The 22,567-nt window shown below is 45.0% G+C and overlaps 1 protein-coding gene across 6 annotated transcripts; it reads right to left on the bottom strand.

Annotated features, from left to right (window-relative positions):
* Nucleotides 1-555: 555 nt before the first annotated feature.
* On the bottom strand, nucleotides 556-20,461 carry tle3a (TLE family member 3, transcriptional corepressor a). Of its 6 annotated transcripts, none has more exons than XM_030425938.1 (22): nucleotides 19,755-20,461; nucleotides 19,109-19,272; nucleotides 18,429-18,529; nucleotides 18,183-18,246; nucleotides 16,235-16,279; nucleotides 12,080-12,142; nucleotides 11,762-11,866; nucleotides 10,023-10,052; nucleotides 7,955-8,159; nucleotides 7,534-7,541; nucleotides 5,901-6,023; nucleotides 5,488-5,538; nucleotides 5,239-5,391; nucleotides 4,640-4,772; nucleotides 4,354-4,526; nucleotides 3,959-4,032; nucleotides 3,619-3,868; nucleotides 3,012-3,259; nucleotides 2,741-2,888; nucleotides 2,503-2,653; nucleotides 2,209-2,285; nucleotides 556-1,912 (listed from the first exon to the last, which is right to left on the bottom strand). In XM_030425938.1, exons 2-22 carry the CDS (start codon nucleotides 19,130-19,132, stop codon nucleotides 1,805-1,807), a joined length of 2,334 nt encoding a protein of 777 aa, XP_030281798.1. In that variant the 5' UTR covers nucleotides 19,133-19,272; nucleotides 19,755-20,461; the 3' UTR covers nucleotides 556-1,804. The 6 variants fall into 6 exon arrangements, with proteins under 6 accessions (XP_030281798.1, XP_030281796.1, XP_030281800.1 ...); XM_030425936.1 differs by having other exon boundaries at nucleotides 4,354-4,529; nucleotides 19,755-20,460; XM_030425940.1 differs by having other exon boundaries at nucleotides 4,354-4,529; nucleotides 11,792-11,866; nucleotides 19,755-20,459.
* Nucleotides 20,462-22,567: the final 2,106 nt, after the last annotated feature.

Raw genomic sequence — 22,567 nt, 5'->3', positions numbered from 1 at the left:
GAGATGATTGATACCGTTCCCATAGCTCGTGCGGTAAAAACGAAGCCAGTCATCAGCTACTTAGCTTAGTTTAGCATAGAGAGTGCAAATAGGAGGAAACGGCTGGCTTGTCCAAGGGTGACAAAGTTGGCCTACCAACACCTTTAAAGATCACTAATTAACAGAGCATACCTTGTTTGTATAATCAAAAAACTGAAGTGTAAAAACAACACTGGCTAGTTTATGTCCTGGACTGTTTATTGGCCAGGAGCAGTGACTTCCCTCAGAGACTCCAGTAATATTACTGAGCTTTAGAGTTGCTGCTGCTGAGGTAGATTTTGTTACTTTAAAAGAAAATGTGGCAAAGTTTCCCTTTAGTTTCCATATTTATCCTAAACTAACCTGCAGCTGGCTGTAGCTTTATATTTACTGAACATGATCCATTGGATTAGTGACAATCTTCTAATTTTAACTCTTGGCAAGAAAGCAAACAACCGCATTTCCCAAAATATCAGATAATTCCTTTAAAATGTGCAACAGTAGCAAGGTGCCAGCACTATAGAAATTCAGTCAAGATGATTTTATATAAAAAACAGTTTATTGATTTATCAACAACTGCCAACTGTACAATCCTTAGGGATGATGAAACATGTATGCTACACAGTCTAACTTGTGTTTATGCAGAGACCATTCCTGTCTATGAGAAGATTGTAGCCGAATATCATGAAATACTGAAGAAAGCAAACAGAGCATACCCAAAATGTCAGATGTGGTAATGGCTTTGCCTGCCACCTTTATGAGTAACCATGTAAGTCTTGCACATCAGTCACAGAGAGTCAAACGAGAGAGGCAATAATTAACTCCTGACTGATGTGACTAAACTTTGCTGAGTGGAGAAATGAAGCTTCATTCAATAGTTGAGTCAACAGATGAACTCAAGTCACAGCTGCTTCTCCGTAAAATCCATCAGTCCTCCAGTTGATAGTTATCCATTTTAAGATCACTGAAAGCAGCCAGCGGCCAGTGATAGATCTTCATTTCAATGTTGAATTTCTGCTGTCTGGGGCCAAAGGGTATAGTAACTGGAAACCATGATTTTCTCCTTTTCCAGAATTCTCCACTGCTAAAATCCATGAGACAAGCGTCTGTGTTCTGTGTTACAGCAAATAGCGAGGAAAAAAGATGCCGTTGTCAGGGAGAAAAAAAATCCAAATTAGATTTCCGAAAAGGTCATTCTGGACAACGAACATGAAAAAAAAGCAGAGGAGGGAAAAAAAACTGAAATAGAATATCCTCTTACAAAGTCCTAATCTAATTTCCATCCCCAGAGGGGAAAGAAAATCACGGAGAGAACAAGAAAGAACCATCACAAGCGTAACTGGACACCAAAATATAAATCTATAAAAGGCCTTTTATTACTCCATTATGTACACTTTTCACAGGACCTCCAAGGAGAAGCTCCAGAGCGAAGCGCCGCTTCTAGTTGTGTCATGGAACTTTATCTCCACATTAAAAAGGACGAATAAAAAAGAAATATCCAACAAACAGAAAAACAGCAAGACATTATTTTCTTCTTAGTGCCTTGGGGAACTGCACTTGCTGTACAAGTGTTAGTTGTATGAGTGAGGAAGGGCAGAGCCGAAGGTCACAGCATCCATGGCCACAACAGCGCCAACGTCCATTTCAGTCTGGCACTGCCAAACTTCCTGGCCATCCACCCCGGGGGCTGCAGGCAACATCCATGCTGTCTGTGTGAGGGAAGGTAGATGGAGGAAGAGTCTACTGTTCCTGAGCATGAGCATGCTCCCGTCCACAGCAGTCTGTTCTAGTAGATCACTTCATATACAGTGGCCTTCTTGTCACCAGAGCCTGTCACAATATACTTGTCGTCTGTTGAGATGTCACAGCTCAGGACAGATGAGGATTCCTTGGACTGAAGAAGATAAAAAAAAACAAAAAACCTTTCAGTCTTGGGGGCAGTTAACATTTCAAACTACATCTGAAGTTAAGTGGAGAGGATAAGCTGACTACAGGGCAAGATTAGATTGCAATGACATCAAGTTCTGGCCTCATGCCCCTCAAAAAGACTTCTTTGTCAGGTCAATAATTCAGGTTCAGTTTTCACTGATAGGAGAGTCCTGTCAGACAGCGGTCACAGTGCCCTTCCTCTAAGACACAACTGTGCATACTTTTGGACTGGCTGCAGACAGAGTGTATTGATCTACATACCTGGAATATGCTGGCGCCATAAGGAGTCCTCCAAGCATTCAACAGATTGTCCTTCCCAGTGCTTACGAACCATTTACCTGCGAAGAAAACAACAGCGTAATCAGGCCTCTAAGGACAGAGAAGTGGTGGAAAAATACCTACAAATGAAAAGTTATTGGGTCCGTAACCTTGAAAACACACACAGGCATTCAGACTGTAAAAAAGGCACAGTAGTTTTAGCAGCACAGAAAATAGGACAGGCTGAGGCTGAGCAGTCAGCATTATCTCTCCTTTGTTTTATGTGTGTGTTCATACCACAGTAGGCGAACTTGAGGGAGAGGACACAGCTCTCGTGCAGGTGGAGCTGATACTTGTCAGGCTTTGAGTGGTGGAGCACCTCCACGTTGCTGCTTTCCATACCCACAGCGAGCCACTCTCCAGTCGGACAGTAGCCTAAGGAGAAGATCTGGAAACGGAACAGAGCAGTCATTACTAAAAGGAAGCTGTCCACTACAGTAAGTCTGTGGCGGTATGTTATCTCTCTTCTATGTACCTGCGATGTGAAGTCATGCTGCTGCAGCTGTCGACCCTCCCTCAGATCCCAGGAGCGAACAGTGTTGTCAAGACCGCCTGTCCAAAGCTTAGTGCCATCATGGGATATGTCGATACAGCTGGCGCCATCCGTGTGACCCTGGAACTGCCTACAATCAAAGTCACAAGGCATACAAACATTTATTGACATCTCCTTTCAAAGTGACTCGCACGGTCGTAATCCTGTTGTGGGGCCAAAGCCCACATAGTGTGAGTAAGTGTTTTCTTCCAACCTAACAAGAGTCTGGTTGTGCAGGTCCCAGACGGCAATGTTTCCATCACTGCAGCAGGAGAAGCAGACTTTGGCATCGGGGCTGATGGCCAAGGCGTAGCACGCCGGGGCTGAGGAGGTGAGCTCAGCCTTGATGCGGGGTGTCTGAGAAGCCAGATCCCAGATGGTCAATGTGCTGGCCTCACCTCCAACAATCAATGTGCGACCATCAGGCAGCAGCTTACAGGAGCGGATGTAGTTATCCCTGTTCTGTTGCACAGAGGACAAAGCCAATCAATACATGTTCAGGGCAGTGGAGCAAGTGAGAGATTTCAGAACAAGTTGGTGGGAAAGAGGATGAAATAATAAACCAACCCAAGGCTTTTCTCAAAACTAGTTGACGAGTTTTCAGCTGGTTTCATATTAATTTGGTGATATTCACATTTCAAGGAAACTATCATTTATTTGTAAATGTTGTGTGAGGTTATTATGTTCTACCTTGAGTTAAAAACTGGGTAAATGCATCATCAGCGCATCTACTAAAAACAAAAATCACCTTACAAACAATTGCACAAAAATAATAAAAGTTGTTGATGTTGACTGAAATGTGAATCGGCGGCGGTCCTCACCAGACAATCCAGCTGAGACACAGGACTCTTGCTGCCGGGTTGGCTGATGTCCCAGATTTTGACACAGCCTTTGCCACCGGTATAGACGTGACGTGTGGGGTTGCTGATGGTAACAGCACAGACCACCTCGCCGTGGCTCAGCGTGTTGATCTGACGGGCGTGGCGAGGAATACCTGGGCCGATCAGGGCGTCAGGAGGAAAGGGCACGGGCTGCATCTGACCGTCTGCACTGACGTGAAAGGAGTAGGCCCTGAAAGAAAAGACAGACATTCGTTAGTGTCTTGCATCACTCTTGTTTTTAATAAATGTGTGACTGTAACACATTTAGTGAGACACTTACGGTTTGCCTCCAGAAATTGATGTGAGGCTGGCTGGAAGGCCTGGAGCTCTCATGTGGGTGTGAGGATCAAAGCCCTGAAAAACAACAAAATGGACACCTTCAGATAATAGATCTGTTACTGACCTGTGATAAAATCCACACATTGTTATTATAAAAGGGAATACATCGACATTTTGGGAAATTCACTTATTTGCTTTCTTGCGGGGAGCCACTCATAGAAAAACAGCTCCATAGGTTACTAGAGGTCTAAAACTCTACGGGGAGTCTTTAACAGACAGAGAAACATCGATCTTTTCATTTCTCTGCAAGAAAGTGAATGAGTGTTTCCCAGAATGTCAAACTGTTCTTTTTACTATGTGCAGTGCTTTTAGCAAAAAAAAAGCAAATGCTGTTACCATGGGGGAGCGTCCGTAGGCTGCAGCTGCTGCAGCGCTCATTTGAGGGGAGATGTGCAGACCAGCATACACACCAGGACTAGTCAGGCCTCCGTTCATTTCATGATGACCCATCATAGCAAAGGGGGTTGGGTAGGAGCCAGCGATGGACAGAGGGGTACGCAAAGCTGGGGCTGCTACGGACAAAGACAAGAGAGGGATATTGGTATGTGATGTAACGGTTCATTGGGGGAGGATGGAGAAAAGATTATCTCAGTTGCTAGAGAGGAAAGAGAGTGGTACCAACCAAGAGCCTCCATGCCTGGTGGTTTGCCCAGGATGGGTCTGAGCCCGGGAGTGGAGCTGGTGCCAGGGGTGGGGGCGTCGTTGCGGGGAGTGGGGGTGTTGGACTTGAGGCCAGGCGTGGAGGATTTGTCATTCTGTTGAGGGAACGAGAGAGTAAGCACATTCACAATCCCGGAAAGCAGGCACTGTGCAGACTGACAATTTGAGAGCAAACTGAACTTAATCCAATCTAATTCTGACAACCCTCATAGTCCTGCGGAGCCATAAACTGCTATTTATTCTAAAACCTATTATGGCCACAATGGAGATGGGGCCGTTTTTATCCCCTTACTGCTTTGGCTTTAATCTTTTAGTGAGGCAGAGGGAAAAAAATCCTGGAATAGTTAAATACATTGAGCTATTAACAGAGAAGACCTGACTGATCCTGATGCGGGACAATATTATCCCTGACGTTTAGTCATGCACTTAAAGCACCGACAGCCATTCCTAATCCACTACAGAAAACGTCCTAGATTTATTTGCACATATCCCTTTGCTCTCTCTGAAATTCTCATTTAAACCCTTTCTGTCCTAGTTTGTTCGTAACTCTTGGTGTCTTACATGACTGAGCTCCTTGGCCTTTGAGGATGGGGTGCTTCCAGAGGACGCCACCGACGCCGGGCTGTTGGGGGTGTCCTTCTTTGGAGGGCGGGGCTTATCAATGCCATTTTCAGGTGGCGAGTGCGCTGGGCTTGCCCGTGGAGTGGCAGGGTCCTGGAGAAAGACAGCATTAGATTTTGACGTTTGTGCGATGGCTTCATCTCGGTGCACGTCAATATGCCATTTAGAGTTACATGCTGCTCTGCTCACCTCATTAGACACATCTACCACCAGATCATCACTTTTCTCTCCATCACTGTCCTGTGAGGATAATAAGCGAATTAGTCAACTTAAAAAAAACATTTTTTTTTTCAGTGAAACCCTATAAATGCATCTCTGATCACAGCAGGGCCTAAATAATATCGCTTTTATCTTCACTTTGGGAAATATTCACATTGTTGCTGAGAGTTGGAGGAACCTGGAGTCAAAATTGTCCTGCACATAACCCCCCCATTAAAAAAAAAACCCTATATAACATATCATATAGTGCAAGGCGGGCTAGCTGTTGCCCCCTGTTTCCAGTCTTTTATATATTTAATGGACAGACACCAGAGTGGTATGGACCTCCCTATCTTCCTCTTAGCAAGAAGGTGAATAAGTGAACAATTCCTTTAATAACTTACATATCTGCTCATGCTGTCCTTCTCCTCTACTTTGCGTTTCTTAGAGTCCAAACTGTAGTCAGAGGAGCTGCGGTGCTTCTCGCTGGATGTGCGTAAGCTTTCTGATGGGGATATGGAGTTATTCTGCAAAGAGAAAACCAAACAAACTTTATTACCATTTCATCTTCCATCGTAAAAACGAAGCAGTGAGTCACTCATCGGTTACAAATTTACAGCGAACATGCTGCGCCAATCCAAACACTAAAAATGCCTCATTCACACAATTATGGATGCTGCAGACTCTTAAAATGCAGCTGTAGGCCAGCTCCAAGCAGTACCCTGACACCAGCCAAGCCCAATCTCGCACACAAGGCTGTCCCTCGCCAAACAACAGAATGGGCCGTTATCTGAACTGAAAGGAGGAGGGCTTGTTTTCTGAGCTGGGCTCCCTCCTCCTCATAACTGGACAACAAACAGCCTCACAGGGACATGAGCAGTGTGTTGTGGCTGAACAGAGGGCCTTTTCTCCGGAGGCAGTCAGGCTAAGCGCACAAGAGAGAGAGCGAGAGAGAAAGAGGGAGAGAGACTGTATGTTGTGGGCATTGGGCATTGATTGCCGCAGCGCGCTTGGGCACCATGTCAGCTCAGGCTTTGAGCTCTGATAAAGAAAGAGAATCTATATCCTGCCAGTGGGCACGGCAGCGTGGGACTGACTGGTGCTTCTTCATGGAGCATGCCTGCCCACACAAGCTGGGACAGCTCACTCCAAACACCAACAGAATGGGAGGAACTGGGCAGGTGTCCAGCGGCTTTCACAGGAGTTTGCCATTTGCCCGCAAACTGCCAAGTTCTCCTGATTCCCTCTGTCCGTTCCTCTGAAGACCAAAGCAACAACATGGACTAAGTCAGTGGCGGCCCAGAGAAGCGAACAATGGCCGATGGACTAGCAGACTGGGCAAAGGGCCACTGTCTGCATAATGGCTGACCTTTAAAGAGATGCTTAGCGTGACTCATTAACCAAAGTCACCACTCTGCTATCAGATGACCTGGGACGAGAGCACAGAAACAAAACAGGCCTGCTAATCGCCCCAGGAGTTCCATTTCTTCAGACATGACTGCACCCATTCAGCTGGCCCAGCCTGCAGAAACGTAATCTCACAGGCCCATCACAAGCCATCAGAGATCGTAGCCATTCAAATAAAACGCTTTAGCAGGTCCAGCCAGACGGGGTGGAGAAAAAGAAAACAAAACAATTCTCCATTTGTGTTCATAAATATTCATCACATGCCAAGGAGGAGAAAGAGTGAGCTGGTAAACAAGGGAGACAGTAACAGTAGAAGGGATCAAATAAATCCCTTAAGAAGGGGAAGTCCAAGTCTTTCTTTAATTGTGATGAAATTACAAGGCTTCTAATCTCTCCAGCATGATACCAGTCATTTCCCTTCTGGATTAAAAGCACAGGACTTATATTCCAAACCTCATTTCCAATTAATCATTTTATTGAAAGCAGATTACAACAGTGCATGAAATCAGCGTGAGCACGCTGTTAGCGGGAATTTTTTAGTTTACATTCACAGTGGAGATGAAAATGTAATGAATCACGAAACCAACAAGCCCTGCAAGGAAAAACTAGGTGCGGGTTTGTGAAACTCACCGCGTTCTCTGTATCGCAGGCATCGCGATGGCGGCCGAGACGGTGATGAAACCAAGTGGAGCAAGGAGAAAAACAAGTCAGTTAGCATATCATAACAGATGCTTCTGGCTGAACGTGTGAGAATCAACTGCAGGGCACAAGGCCCCTCTTATCACCGTGTGTTGGAGCTGTTGAATAGCTTATGCAGTCATGGGCTGGGAATGTACCAGCTCATTACCCAGACAGAATGTGAACAGACAGGATGTGCTCCTCACCTAAGGGCCCTACCATTCTGCTCTAGAGAGTGAGAAGCACTCCGCACTAAATTGGTTTTTCCCTGTTAAACATCTATGCAATAATGTCAAAATTAATATACATTTCAATTCTTCATAATAAACTGGTTAAGCAGCTAATGCCCAATTGGGCATCAACGACACCTCACCTCTGTGTTCCAGATCGTGGTGGTTCTTCTCGTCCTTCACTGGGAGGTGGGCTTGGCTGCCCAGGGCACCCAGTGCAAGCAGGCCTGACCCAGAGCCCGTCACAGGGGGGATGCCAGGCGGCTGCAGACCTGAGGGGTGAGGTGGCAGTTGGACGGGAGGCCCGTGAGCAGCATGGGAGAGGTGCTGTGCCTGGAGCTGCTGCTGCTGTAAGTAGAAAGTGAGATAGACAGATAGAGACCAAGTGGGTCAGAGGGAAAAGGCAAGGAGAAACCACACACTAAACGTGAGGCTGATCAGTTAAACCCTGGATGATATTAGCGCATTCACACATCTATTACTGTCAGGATCAGACAGCAATCCCCCTCAGTGCTATTTCCATACCAGGCCATGGTGGCATAAGCCCCAGATCTGTGCTGAGGAGAGCAGACGTTATGACTAACGATCAACTGCTCAACACATCTAACGCATGAGACGCACAATCACACAGCGTTAGCAGTGCATGATGAGATGAAAAAAAAATAAGCTGAAATATTTTTCACTCTACATTAATATCAAAACAGCAAAGTGAAGTTTGATTCAACCAGGAAATCATTTCCCATCAGGTAAACTAACGCATTTGATATTGCAGCACCACAGCACACCTATGCCATCTGTGCGTTGAGCAATCCTCTTGAGGAACATGAAGCTGTGTAGGAATCTGTCAGCCTGTGGGCTAAACAACTACCTGCTTTTTAAACACTTTGGAAAACACGAGCAGCGTCTATTTACTCCTCTCATATTCATGTTCCTGGATTAACAGAACATGAATCATTTGCACACTCAAACTTTAAGAGACCGAGGGAACACTAAGTGCCAGAAGCTGGCACTCCTTCCCTCTCACTCTGAGTATTTGAGTGTGTGTTTGTGTGTGCATGTGTGTGTGCGTCTGGAAGACTGCTCCGGGAGCCAGGACCAGGGGTCCCATGCTGGCGCTCAGTCAACCCTCCAATATTCACCATCAATATTTGAAAGGCACAGGGAAATGGATGGGAGTTAAAAGGCACTCAGCATGGAAGTAAGCAGTTTAAAGCAAGGTTAAATAATACTTAGCTGAGACACCAATAAAAACATCAGCAATTTATTACCCGTCTACGAGCCAGCTGAATTATTCAGCTGCTGTTACAGCATGCACCTTCTCTCTTTTACAAGACAGACATCAATCAGTGACCATTTATGGCCATTTCTGGATTATTAGGCACTTTGTAATAACTGGGGCGGGGGTACGACATATAGAACAATGTGGTCAACCCCCCTAACGCATTGTTAAAAATACATTAAATCAGGAGGAACCTGATTGATTTCTTTCTTATCTCATTTTAAAAACAGACGTTTAGTTCAGATCTTACAAAGGGCGTCATCTTCTAAAAATATATCCTTAAAAATCATATCTGGAGGGTCTATTTAATTGCTTATTGCCCTCTACTGTATCCGCCCTGAAGATACAGATGATTGGAAAATTGTGAGGTTTTTAACTTGCAACCTTGTCCTTTGCTCCATGGTGCAGATGTCAATCCAATTACAAAATGTGCAGGACACAGAGGAAGAGAGAGAAGGAGAGCGAGAGAGAGAGAGCGAGTGTGTTATAATATTGTGTCCATGAGGGAAATTAAGGAGCCAGTTCATTGGCAGGGGAGAGCCATCCTTGCTCATTGTGTTTAATGAGGCACTGATGGGTAATATGCATGGTTGATCAGAAAGAGCCCTCATTAGAAGGCCATAAATGAAGACAATAATAAATAAAGAAAGGAGTCTGGCCTATTTCCTCTAATTTAATATTCCAAGATAAAGACCTACTCTTTGCCCCTTTTTTCTCAGAGCGAGTGAGGCTACTGAAAAAAAAAAAATACACACACAGGCAAAATTTAGCAAATGTTTTATAGTATTCTCAAGTGTACCAAATACACTTGCTATAGTGAGGCACTTGGACAGAAAAAGTGCCATGCAACATGCACAAGCCTTTCAAGCCCAGATGTGTGCACACACCAAATGACAGCATGGCACATACACATGTTTGTGGATGCCACTGACCATGAGAGCAGGGTAGGCAGCCTGCTGCTGCTGAAAAGGAGGACAGAAAACAGTCAGGGCTGCAGCTGCTCTACACGTCCTCTCTGAATTATTATAAACGTCAAATGAAGGTGTTACAGACAAAATAATTCTCGATGTTTAATACAAACCCATTAATGGGGTTTATGCAGGTGGCCACTCACTGGGAGAAAGGTGGGCTTCTCTGAACTATTCCTTGGCTGCCATCACTATTTTGTGTGTTTTCCAATCAAACAGGAAACACCACCTGTCAGGTTCATCTCGACGCAAGCAGCTGCCCTAGTTGCATCCTATTAATGGCCCTCAGCCCCATCAATAAGGCATGCAGCTGGCTCCTGGATGTTGCCTGTCTGCCTGGCACGCTCTTTCACCCCACCTTGCTTTACAATATGCATGAGGATTTTGGCATGCCTACAGAGCTTCTCCTCAATGAATAACTAATGGAGAGTTATTCGTAAAACATACAGTAGCTACATTTCCACTTCCTCCTACATGAGCAACCAGCGGGACTTGGGTGGAGGCTTCATAAAACAGACTGGGTGTCGAAAGGGGCCGTAAACTAAAATCATGAATGGGCTATATACATTTTATAAAATGAAGATTTTTTTAATGCTGCTAATTTGAAATTATAGCCAAAGACCAACAGAGAGCTGCAGTGAAAGTATTACAGCTACAAATTCAAGAGTTCAGCAATATTTCAGAACTGTATTGTTCCAAATTACACAGGAAGGAGACACAAATCAAATCTTGATTTCTTTTTGTAGGAACAACTTCTGCTTGCAGCTGCTCTGCTTGATTAAAGTCTAATAACGCATCTGCTTCAGTCCAACAGATAAAAACAAACGGCTCTCCATCAACCGGCTAAGACACCTACTCAGACAAATTCTAGGGAGCAATTATCCCAGAACAAAAGGTCACCAAGGGGGCATTAATTGAATTCCAATATGTGCCTCCAGTCATCAAGTCAGCCTTTTGGGTTGGCCTCTTCTGCATGCTAAAGACTCTGCGAGATTTAACTGTAGTAATAAGATCACTGATAGCCTGGGCTGTGTATCGAGGGTGACACCAATCACTTCTCCTTTAGGAGGCCAGAGTGAGTACAGCTGATCAATGAGGAGCAGATGGCGTTTTGAAGCCGTGATGAACGCCGCACATTACTGCTTGGTGCTGCGGTGAGCAGAGAGAACGGCGCCGTGGAGCTGTGATGGCTGACTGCTGTCTGTACTGTCTGAGCTAGCTTGCAGCGCTGGCTGTGTTCTGCTCACCCTCTGCCTTTTTATTCCCACAGCTATCCAGGTCAGCTGTGAGGGATGAGGCTCCTCGTTAAAACCTTAGCCAATTAAAGCAATACAGGCTGCGGAGGGGATCTCAAGAGCTCTCAGGCTCGCATTTATAAACACACAACAAGGCAGTGAAGACGCCACAGAGACCATAGCTGGAGCAACAGACCAGCTCTAGAGAGCTACACTTGTTGTGGATACACTTTGAATAATTTGGTAAAGAATATAGCACTTAATTGAAAGAAAAAAAAAAAAACATAAAGACATTTGATGCAAGAAAAGACAAATCTGTACTATAACTTAAGCGGATGGTGAATCATTCAATTCACTTAGCATTTCAGGCTACTTAATTAACAAAAATATAAAAAAGTACAATCTACTCTACAGTAATTATCTTCTCTAACCAAGGTCATATGAAAGAATAAAAGGGGGTATACACACGGTGAGAGGCAGATTGGGAAGTCCACGTACCCCGATGATAGCATTCAGCTCAGTCATAGTCACCTGCTTAGCCCGCTCCACTGCCTGAGCGACCTGCTGCTGGTGCTGTGGGAAGACATACAAAAGATGATTGGGGCATGCCAGCATCTATAACACACCCACACTCACTTATCTGTGAATTTCACACTTGATTTTCTTAGTGCTGCTGCAATGTAATAAGTGAGGGCAAGTGCCACACACTGTAAATGTAGCTACAATAGGCGACTTTATTTTCGTGCTAAACTGTGACACCGTGTCAGAGCCACATTCAGAACTCACCTCTTGTGACAGGAAAGGCATAATTTGAGCTAAAATTGCGTTGAGCCGTTTGGCAATCTCCGTCTGGAAAAACAAAAGAGGAGCGAAATGAGATGGTAAAGTATGAAACAGACAGTGACTCCACATAACCCCGCCTTTAATGTTTACACCGATTAAGTCAATTACTGCGGCAATCAGAACTGCTTGACTCAACATCCTCTAAACAGCGTGATATTGACATTTGAAATATTTAAAACATTAGGAGAGCCCAGGGGGATGGAGCACAGCTGTGCTGAGAGTGCACTCCATGCTAAACGGATATGAGCAGGCAGAGTGCTGCTGTGTTGAGAGGATCCTCTCTCCCTCTGCCCTCCTTCCCCTCATCTGCAACTGCGGTGTCTTGCAGTTAACCTCAGAGTTAAACCACACAACCACACCCCAGGAAGAGAGGCCCACTAACCAGACTGCACTGTTTACTTACATGTGACAGTGTAGGCAATTTACAATACAGGGTATAACTGCAGTTTGAGCAGAGTTTACAAACCGTAATGACCTAGAGGGCCTCGAATCTATGATCAATACCATTAGAAGACAACGTTAAGAGCACGGTGTGCTAAAGCTCTGCCTTTCCAAGAATGAAGCCTGGGCCATTTCTCACTGCAATCAGCTGCCCAGCCCTCCACCCTCCCAACCTCCCATCCATCCACTGAGCCCTGCCTCCATTCTTCTGCTTGTCTACCAACTGCCATGGCAACGGTTGCAGCCCTATCTTGCTGGGATCATTATGCAAATGGCACCTCTGCTTGACCGTAACAGGCTTTAAAATCATATTACGTGCTTGGAGGCAGGTCATTAAATTGAATTTTCAGCCTGTCGCTCACATGAACGTAGCAAATGAATGGTGGATAAAAAGAGCAATGGGAGGAGGTGCGATACACCCCCTCTCCCCTGTAAAAACACTGCACAGCCGGCTTGTTCTGCCTCCTCCTCCTTCTTCTTCCAATGATGGGAGATGAGACACTCAGGTTCAAGCTCTGCGCTGGGAGCAGAAAAAAATAACAGTGCCAAAGCTACATCATCTATGGAATTTATGAGCTGCAGTTCAACCCAAGGCCACTGCGGAACACAAACACATCACAGGGATTTTCTCCGATTTTTCATTTGGAGCAGCACACACAATGTACTTTGCAGACCGCCAGCTTATTTATTACACATGGCAGAAATGCCAGGCAGTTTTGGCAGCCAGACATATTACCTCTGAGCAGAGCCAGAGAGATTGGAGAATAATGTCCAACAGAACGAGACCTGCTGACCCAAGCTGCAACATGGATAGCCACTTAGCCGGGCACGCCAGCAGCACAAACTACAAGCTGAAGATGAAATATGGCATGAAAAAAGGTAAAGCCTGGGATCAGATGCAATAATGTGAAACAAATATATGGTAGCATGTGTTATAGAAAGTACAATAGTCCAGGACATAACACTGATTATAACTTGATTACCGTCTGCAGATACTGAACTCCTCTGACATGCAATAAATGTGACCTACAACCAATAAAGCAATGAGAGGGTTGGATAGAGGTTTTATGAGCATTAGTATTAATACAATGCAGTAAGTGCTCGAGCAAGAGCTCAAGAACACCCTCAGAAATGGTTGAAAAGCTACAGAGCCTTTATAATCCATGTTTGCTGAGATAAGCCATGTCAATAGCAGTCGAACATTTGACAGGATTTGTGAAAAGGCCTTGAGCGCACAGTCCATTCCTCTGTAGCTTAGTGTCATGGTGACAGCTGGCTGAGAGAGGTCAGAAGGTGGCTGATCTACTGTGCCCTACACAACTGGCAGCCTCCACACTCTCACAACACAACATGCAAATACATGGAAAAGGCATCAACTCAGCTCGCCACCGCTGTCAAAATAGACACAGCGCAGTGCCGGGAGGATTTTTTTTTGTTCTGCTCGCAGATAAAAATGGGGCTGTTGTCACTTTAAGTAGATGACAGCTTGGCCCTTGAGAGGCCAGCTTTGCGCTGCTGCTACACAATTACAGGTACTCGGACCTGTGTAGCACCACTTTAAGAGCACTCTCAGGCTGGCTTGTCAATGGTGTGCAGAAAGGTATTCGCCTGTTGCTATCAGGAGTGAGAAAATGGAGTCGAGACACTGATGAGTATTAAATACAGAGAGAAAAAACACTGGTGGCTCTGGTCACATGATCCATCTATAAACAATACTTGACTAGTCAGATTTAGAGGGCCTCCAATTTGTCCAAGATGACAGCGTTGCCCCTTTCCTGATTATTCTAGTAGGAAGAAAATTAGACTAGTGCTTCACTAGTGGCTCATCTAAGCCAGAAAATTATGTTGCACAAAGCCTCGGAGCATTGGTTAATGTGAAGCAAGTCCAGAACATTTCTAATTGGCATTTGAAGTTATCTGTATTGATCTGGCTAAGGCTAAAAGCCTGCCTAAATGGATGCATGACTCATTACTATGATTAACCTTGTCAGCCACGGCAGTAAGTCAGCTGCTTTTCTTGGGAAGAACTGTGATCATAAAATAATAAACGTATTATTTTTTCGTTATGCCATATGCTAAAATACAATAACTTTCTGTTTGTATAAGTGGACCTGACACCCAACAGTTCACACCCTGTAATTATTACACTCCAGTGCAGTCCCACATAACAGACTGGGGAGCCACAGTTTCTCCAACCACTTTTCACAACACGCCTCTTTTATATGAACACTGCAGACAGTCCACTGGCTGACCATGTTTGTTTTGGCGCTGGGTATGACAGATAGTTTGCTACTTAGCAAATGATTCCAGCAGCCATGGGTCTCATGTCAGCGTTACGACTGCAGGTAACAGCCAAATCTGATTGAGCCTCACAAACATCCAAGCCCTAAACTCTGAGCAGCTCTTGGAAACAAGCACCAGATGATGGTAATTACTGGCTGACATCACAGGGCAGAAATTAGCTGTTTGTATCTACATACTGTCACAGCTGATAGAGAGGGATCAGATAACACTGCCACATCAGTCCATCTGAGCTGTGCCGGTGTGTGCATTCTGAAATGTGAATTATGTCCCTGCACAGTAATGAAAAAGGCACAGTTAGAGGAATGGATTTCCTCACAGTGGAATAAATCTCCTGGCAGGAAAATAATATGCCTATGTGCATCCAATAATCCATCCCATCCCTGCCTGTTAACCACTCCCCATCTTCTCCTCCTCCCCTGCCTGAGCAGTAAGCTGGGGGAGCTGCATGGACGGGGCCCACACTGTTTGCTCACAAACACGCCGTTCAGCAGGTTAGGGCCCCACTGATGAATTATTCAAGCACTTCCATCAGCTCTGTTGAGGTTCCTGATAAAAGTCAGGCACTAAAATGGATCAGTCGATTAACCTGTTTACACAGAGCCGGGGCTGTTGCCCCTCCCCCAGCTCTATTCTCCAACGTGTCTCTCCGGCTCGCATCCCCCTCCTCTTTCCTCTGGTTGGCGATAAGTGCCTGACAGAAGCTATCAGAGCGGCTCGAGCCCTGACAGACATGTGGCAGCGTGACACACGGCCCAGACACTGATGGATCACCCTACCACACCAATCCGCCAATGCCCCCAACGCTGTCATTATCCAGGCTAGGCTGTCGCAGGAGAGGGGACAACCCCACTGGCTTAAGAGCAGCATGCATGGGAATCTCAGGGTTACTCATTCATACAATCTTTATCTCTCCAAGCATCAGTGTGATTGATCTGTGGGGCAATACAAGATAGGATCTTTGGATAAAGATAAGGGCACAATAAGTGACTAAAGGACTTTAACCCCCCTCTTGTAATTACTGTTCATCTTAAAAGAAATACTGGCCCATCAGCAATCCTCTCCCTTTAATCATTAAGTCAAAGGCCGAGCCTGCCAAAGTCTACCTTTAATCTTATCAAAAGGCTGAGACAAATCCAGGATTTACACAACTCAAAAAAGGGCCACAGTGACTGTACATGTGGTGGTACAAGTTCACAATTGTATTGCCTGGTTTGTGTGCAGCATCCTATTACATCCTATTACCAACGCTCAGTTCAGTTCACGGCCTATGGGCTGCTCCTCCTGGGTCTCCCTTCCCCTGACGCTGTGGAAAACCACTGAGCTGCAGAATATGAGGAACATGATGGTACCTACCTGTTTGTGCATCTCTATGTTCAGCCCGTAGGACATCTCATAATACTGAAAAGAAAGCAAAAATTTCATTAGGATTAATGAAGTCAGAAAAGGTCACATTTGTAATCAAGTTAAGTGAACATTTACTTAAAAATATTTCAGTGCAACTCACATACTGTATATAGTCAGGTTGACACAATACCAGAATGTTAACCTTCGAAAAGATAATTCTTGACACCTCTTTTGACATAATGGCAAAAAGGAGGTAAAAAGTCCAAGGTACACAAATGCACAATGTCAGTACAGAACGATTACACTGAACACAAACACATTTATAATATTGTTAATATCCGTGCAGCGGGGCTCCAGACTACATTCTTACACTGGCTTCACTTATGCACCTTTTTATTTGGGTACACATTATAGGTCCATCCAATAATACATTTACTTCAAATAAGTTAATAATTGCAGACAGGAATACATGTACAGTCTGAGATATTATTCCTTATTTAAATCTCAGCACAACTGTTTAAAAAAAAAAATTAAGTTTTTCACACATGTGCGACATGTGCATAGGAGCCTGCTATACACTGACAAAATAATATACAGAAAATATGTTGATAGGCTAATATTTGCTCAAAGGCGACTGTCCACTCACCCAGAATATCGTATTATATACAGTGTCGTTTTAACATGCGCTACCATAAACATATTGACACTTTGACAGAGAATGTATGTAGCCACACATCTAATTTGATTTGATCGCTTTGGTAATTTCATCACTAAATGGTTTTGAACGTTATGACTGAAATCTAAATACAATCCAGCTTCTTTGGAGCAAATGTGATGAACTAAGATCAGACAAGAAAAAGAAGGGAGTTATTTGAGCAGCTGGCAGAAAATAGCCAATAAATCCATATTGTGTTGTTTATAGTGCGGGCACAGAGAAGAAAGGGGTCAGATTTATTGATCATCATCTTAAGCCCTCAGATCTCCAGGATGTCTATTTACTTAGCGTAACACGATTGCTCAACACTCCTGATATTTCGAGCCAGGTCAGTCTGTCTGGCTGAAATGTAATCCGCGGAGCCCACAAGTGGCAGCCAGGGCAGAAATGGCTTTCCAGTCAGCGTCTATTTGATGAGGCCAATGCATTATTCAGTCCATTAGCTTCTTCGAAAATTACTCTCAAACAAGAGAGCCATTCTGTCTGAGATCAGAGCCCCGCAGCCGTAGCGTAACCCGACACCCGGTGCTGGCTGTGGGATACTTCCCTACATGTTTACCTAACCTCCTCCCTGTCAGGCTGACATGTTGTTTTCCTGTGAAAAGAATGTTTAACTTAAGCCTGCGCGTATTGGTTTAAGTCATCCCTGGTGTGTTTACCTGGGACAACAGAGTACACTTCCACAGAAGGAACACACTGATTGCATCATGTCTGAGCTGGATTCCTGCGTCATAAGCACACCTATGTTTTTCTAAAGGGCTGCTTTATAAATAAGAGCTAATAATTTGTGGTTTGCACAGAAACTGAGGCGCAAAATAAGCTGCAGCACATCCTCCATTTTGTTTGCTGTGGTGCGTTTTTCCCACACGCTGCTCTGGCCCTCTCCACCGTCAGCTCACACCTAATTTATGGCCATGCATATGTCTGAGCGTGGAGTCTCCTAGGAGAATAATCAGATCAGCACACACGGAGGGCAACGCTGCAGTCGACCCTTGGAGATCAGGGGCGCGTTATAATGGAGCCTCAGCCCACCGCTGCCTGCCTGTCAGGAAGAGCTCCTCCGTAACCACCAGCTACAGCAAAACCCCCTTGGGGGCTTTCACAGGCCTGTACCTGACACTCAACCCGCCCTAACCACAGCACAGGTGATCACAATAGCCTGTCTCGCTCCACCCTGACTAGATCTTCAACAAGCCTTGCAATTTGGAACCATAATTGCTCCCTATTGTAACGTAATCTTACCATGACATAGTGGCGCTGCATCTCCGTCTTCTCATTGGCCAGTTTGTCGTACTCCACCTTAAGACTGAAATAGAAGACAAGGTGTTAATTTCAGGCGTCTCCATCACTTCAATAACTCGCTCACTGTATTTTTTCTTTCATTCGTGCAGAAGTCAACAACCAAATATTAGCCTTAACCTTTACTATTCAGCGGAGAGTCAATGTTGACACAAGTCATACTTCAGTGAAACACTCTGTAATCATTACCTGTGATACTGGGCTTGCAGGAACTGAAATTCATCTTTAATCCTGTCACAAGACTCTGCTACGGTGAATTTGAAGCCCGGCTGGCCGGGCTGATGTGGAGCCTGAAAGGAGGTGAGAAAAAAATAAAAAAAGGAAAAAGGAAAAACAACATTAGTAAAGTGACAGAAAGTTTTATGCATCATTTTCTGCATTGTGTCCCGGAGAGCTGAACCGTTTTCACAAGATAACATCTCCTCTGCAGTTCAGTAAGACATTACCACACCAAAGACATGGGTCTGCTTCACACCTCCAGCAGCTAAGAACACAACATGAAAAGGCTTTCACTCTGAAAATTACATTTCCCCTAAAAAAAAAAAATTAATTTAAACCACCACCTGTCCTCATGTGCAGCAGAATCATATGTTAGTGTATGGCTGAGTAAACATCTCCAGGCATGCAACCCATCTGCATCCATTTACCACTAAGTGCATTTTCTGGTGCAGCTTAAATGCATTATAATAGAACCATATAGAAATATGATGAGCTGCGTTGAGGCTGGGAAACGCTTTTGCTTATTTATTTATTTATTTATTTTTTCCTTTGCTTTGCGGGGAACCAGCACAGTCAGGAGCCATGTCAACATCAGTGTTGTCAGATACATATGTAAGCTGTAGTAAGTGGAGAGAGGAAGCGCTTCTTACCGGATGTCGGCCTTGTGGATACATCTTGAAATGTATCCTTTGTTTATCTCTCCAGTGTTCAGGTCCTTTGGCAAAATGGTCGAAATGTGCTCACAGCCACACCAGTCTCAGCAGACAGGGGTGGTGGTGGGGGGTAGGGGGGGAGGAGGAGGTCGTGAAAATCCCTGTGTTGAAAAATGACGCGGTTTAATCTACAGACGAGAAAACAACACAATACAGCGCACGTTGTTTGGTAATAAGTGGTCGGGACGTCAAAATAGTTGCAATAATCGCGGGCGAAGGGAGTAAATGTCAGAAAGCGGCACCGGTCGTGCGCTTCTGTCTTCTTGGTGACCTTATTCGGTCAGTGGTCAGCGATATCCAAACAAAATGTACCATTTAAACTGATGCAAACACAACAACACAGGCTCGACAGAGCGGCCACTTTCTGCGCGTAAAAATGTAAATACTCGCACCAGGTTGGTTTGTTTGTGAAAAAAAAAAAAAAAACCCTCGCCGCTGTAGGACGTCTACAGGCCGGCTACAGCCGACAGCAGCTGGCTCCGACCTCCTGTTTGACTCCGCGGAAAAGCGATGGAAGCGGCGCTGCTGAGCGTAACGCCCCGAAAAACTCAAAAAGAAACCATCAGCTCCGGTAAATACATACCCGTACGTGCGTCCTAGCCGTCCGTCCGACTTTTGTTCCTGAAGAAGAAACAGCGCAGGCTGTAATTCATGCGTTTAATCCCTCGTAATGTACGCGTGGTGGACGCAGATCTCTGCAAGCATCTTCTCTCTCGCTCGCTCGCTCCGGAGCGCACCCAGCCAGACTGGGGGAGCAGTTGGGAGAAAATTTGGTGCGGTCGGGCTCGATTAAACTACTTTATTCTCAGCCGCGAACCTCCGAGGAATGTGCGCCTTTTGTGGCTGGTTAATCCCAGGAAAAGAAGGAAGAAGAAAAAAAAAATACGCTTCCAAAATCTGTCTTCCGACTCGAAGAGGCTGGAGATTCTTTAAAAGCGTAACATGGTACTCTCCACAATCTCGCATTTCCCCCAGTTGTCCAGCTTACCCCGGTTGCCACACACAGGCAGCAGGGCTGAACTGCCGTGAAAGCGCCTATCTGTCCAATCGGATTACTCGGAAGGAATACGGCCACATCTGCCTATCGGAGAGCGACGGCCCCCACGTGGGGTGCAACGATACATGACATCATCCCGCGGATCCACAAGGCATCATCCGTCCGTCCCACCATGTACAACAACAACAGCAGCAGCAGCAGCATTGATGTGCCGACGATGATATCCACATTTGACAGAGGCAGCACAAATTCCACAGCCGCGCTTCATTATGTGTGTTTGCTCTCTTTCTTTTAGTATCATTATTTTGTTGTTGTTTGTTGTCCCAAATAAAGTTGATGAATATTTTTGGGTGAGACCACCACCAGCGGGACAGGGAGGGGGAGAGGGAGGGAGGGAGGTGTGAGGTGCAACAAGCATTCTTGAATTTTTATCCCCATACAAGGAAGAGAGAAGGAGGGGGGGGCTGAGGGAGAGATACGGGAGCTTGTTAGTGCAACACGGTGATAAAACGGGAAGCGATGTCGCTGCGAAGTATTCAAAGCGAGGACCCATATCAGAAATGCGCGGGTGAACCCCCCCAGTGCACGCTACACCCTGAAGGACACAATAATGACCAATCGATCGACGATGTCCACCGAACTGCGGCGACTCCGGGCGCGTTTTTTAATTATTATTTTTTTTTTTAAAGCCCTTTAATATCATCTTGCACAACGCGCCTATCAGCGTTTGTGTAATAGTTGCACTGCGGGGAGAGAGAGGAGGTGATTGCCTTTGTCTGATATGAACATCAGCCATGTCTGAGCGCAGCCTCGACGCCTTGTTTTGAAGGCTCGACTCAAGCCCCACGTGGGACTCCTCTGCGGCTTTAAGGCCCGTCGTCCAATGGCGGCGCGGCGCACTTACTCCGCAGCCTCCCATTGGCCGAGCCGCGTCGAGCCTGTCATTCACGGAGCCACGTTGTCAATCAATACCACGCGGGGTCAAGCGCTGACAAATGCCTGTGCTCCTCGGTCCTCTGCCTGTGAATAGAGCCTGGAATGGCTGCTTAATTAGCTTCGAATGGCTTTTCTCTCCAGTTCAAACAATCTGTTACCACCACGTGGTAATGAGAGCCTACATTAAACAAAGGAAGAAAGGAAGCATGCAAACAGTTGTAACATCACAACCTGTAGTTTTCCTTTACATATGGGCCTATGTAGCGAGCAGTCAAAGAGCTGTTGTTTGCTTTCCACGCAAAAGGCCAATCGACCCGCTCTAACATTAAAACATGAGTGACAAGCTGATATTAATGTTATGCCGCCTTGTGCTTCCGCAATCAAAAGACCACAAATAAGACATTTGTCCTGTTGTTTTTTTTTTTTGGATGGATACGAAAGAAGCTACTTAAATCAGCGACAACAAGCCGGTGAGATGAAAAACAACAACAGCAGATGCATAAAAATGGCAGACTAATTATATTATCTCCAGTCTTTTAATGTAGAAGACAACTTTCCAACGCCGCCAAATTAGCAAGAGAGGAGACATGTGGGTTCTTTACACATGGAGGACATGTAATCCTACACAATATGGATCTTAATCACAGTCGTGCTGGCGAACAAATTTCATATGAGACTTGCGCATGAAAATAACACACACGTAAGGTGACTAAATTATTGTTCCAGTGTTTCAAAAAGCACCTGAAAGTTATACTTGAGTATAAGGTGCACTTAGTGGTTTTGGGGGAAACATTTTAATCAGAAAGGAACAAACCAAAGTCATTTTTTTCATGATTGAATAAACAAACAGACCATAAAGGACAACACAATTTCATACTTTCTTACTTTGTTTATATTCGGCGGACCCTGCCACCTTTCTTTGCCTCAAACGTTGTTCCATATTGTGTAGGGCTCTGTGTGACGAGCAGTCAAAGAGCTCCTCCAACACAAAAGGCCAATCGACCTGCAAATTGAACGTTATCGAACGAGCGTTAAACGTGAGTGACAAGCTGATATTAATGTTATGCTGTGTAGTGCTTCCGCAAATGAAAAGACCACAAATAAGTCATTTGTCCCCGTGTTTTTGCTTTTTTTTTCTATGATGGATACAAAAGGAAGTGACTTAAATCAGCGATAACAAGCTGGTGAGATGAAGAAAAACAACAGCAGATGCATAAAAATGGCAGACTAATTATATTATCTCCAGAACACAACTTTGAAAGCTGCTAAATTAGCAAGAGAGGAGACATGTGGGCTCTTTACACATGGAGATCATGTAATCCTACACAATATGGAACTGTCAATATGGTCGTTGCCAATAGAGACATTTCATATAAGGCTTGTTCATTAACATAACACATACATTAAGTGATTGAATTACAAAACATCCAGCTGTGTTCCAGTGTGAAAGTCATACTTGAGTT

The sequence above is a fragment of the Sparus aurata genome, chromosome 8 (assembly GCF_900880675.1).
Source record: "Sparus aurata chromosome 8, fSpaAur1.1, whole genome shotgun sequence".
Taxonomy (NCBI): domain Eukaryota; kingdom Metazoa; phylum Chordata; class Actinopteri; order Spariformes; family Sparidae; genus Sparus; species Sparus aurata.
This window is presented reverse-complemented; position numbering and strand designations above follow the sequence as displayed.

Bases quoted from the DNA above. Each gene is read 5' to 3' on its own strand.
- tle3a (XM_030425936.1), bottom strand. From the start codon at position 19,132: ATGTATCCACAAGGCCGACATCCG. The intron at 12,143-16,234 runs GTAGGTACCATC...TTGTTTTTCCAG, and splicing joins ACATAGAGATGCACAAACAG to ACGGAGATTGCCAAACGGCT. The intron at 10,053-11,761 runs GTGTGTATACCC...CCTCCTTTTCAG, and splicing joins TTCCCAATCTGCCTCTCACC to CAGCAGCAGGCTGCCTACCC.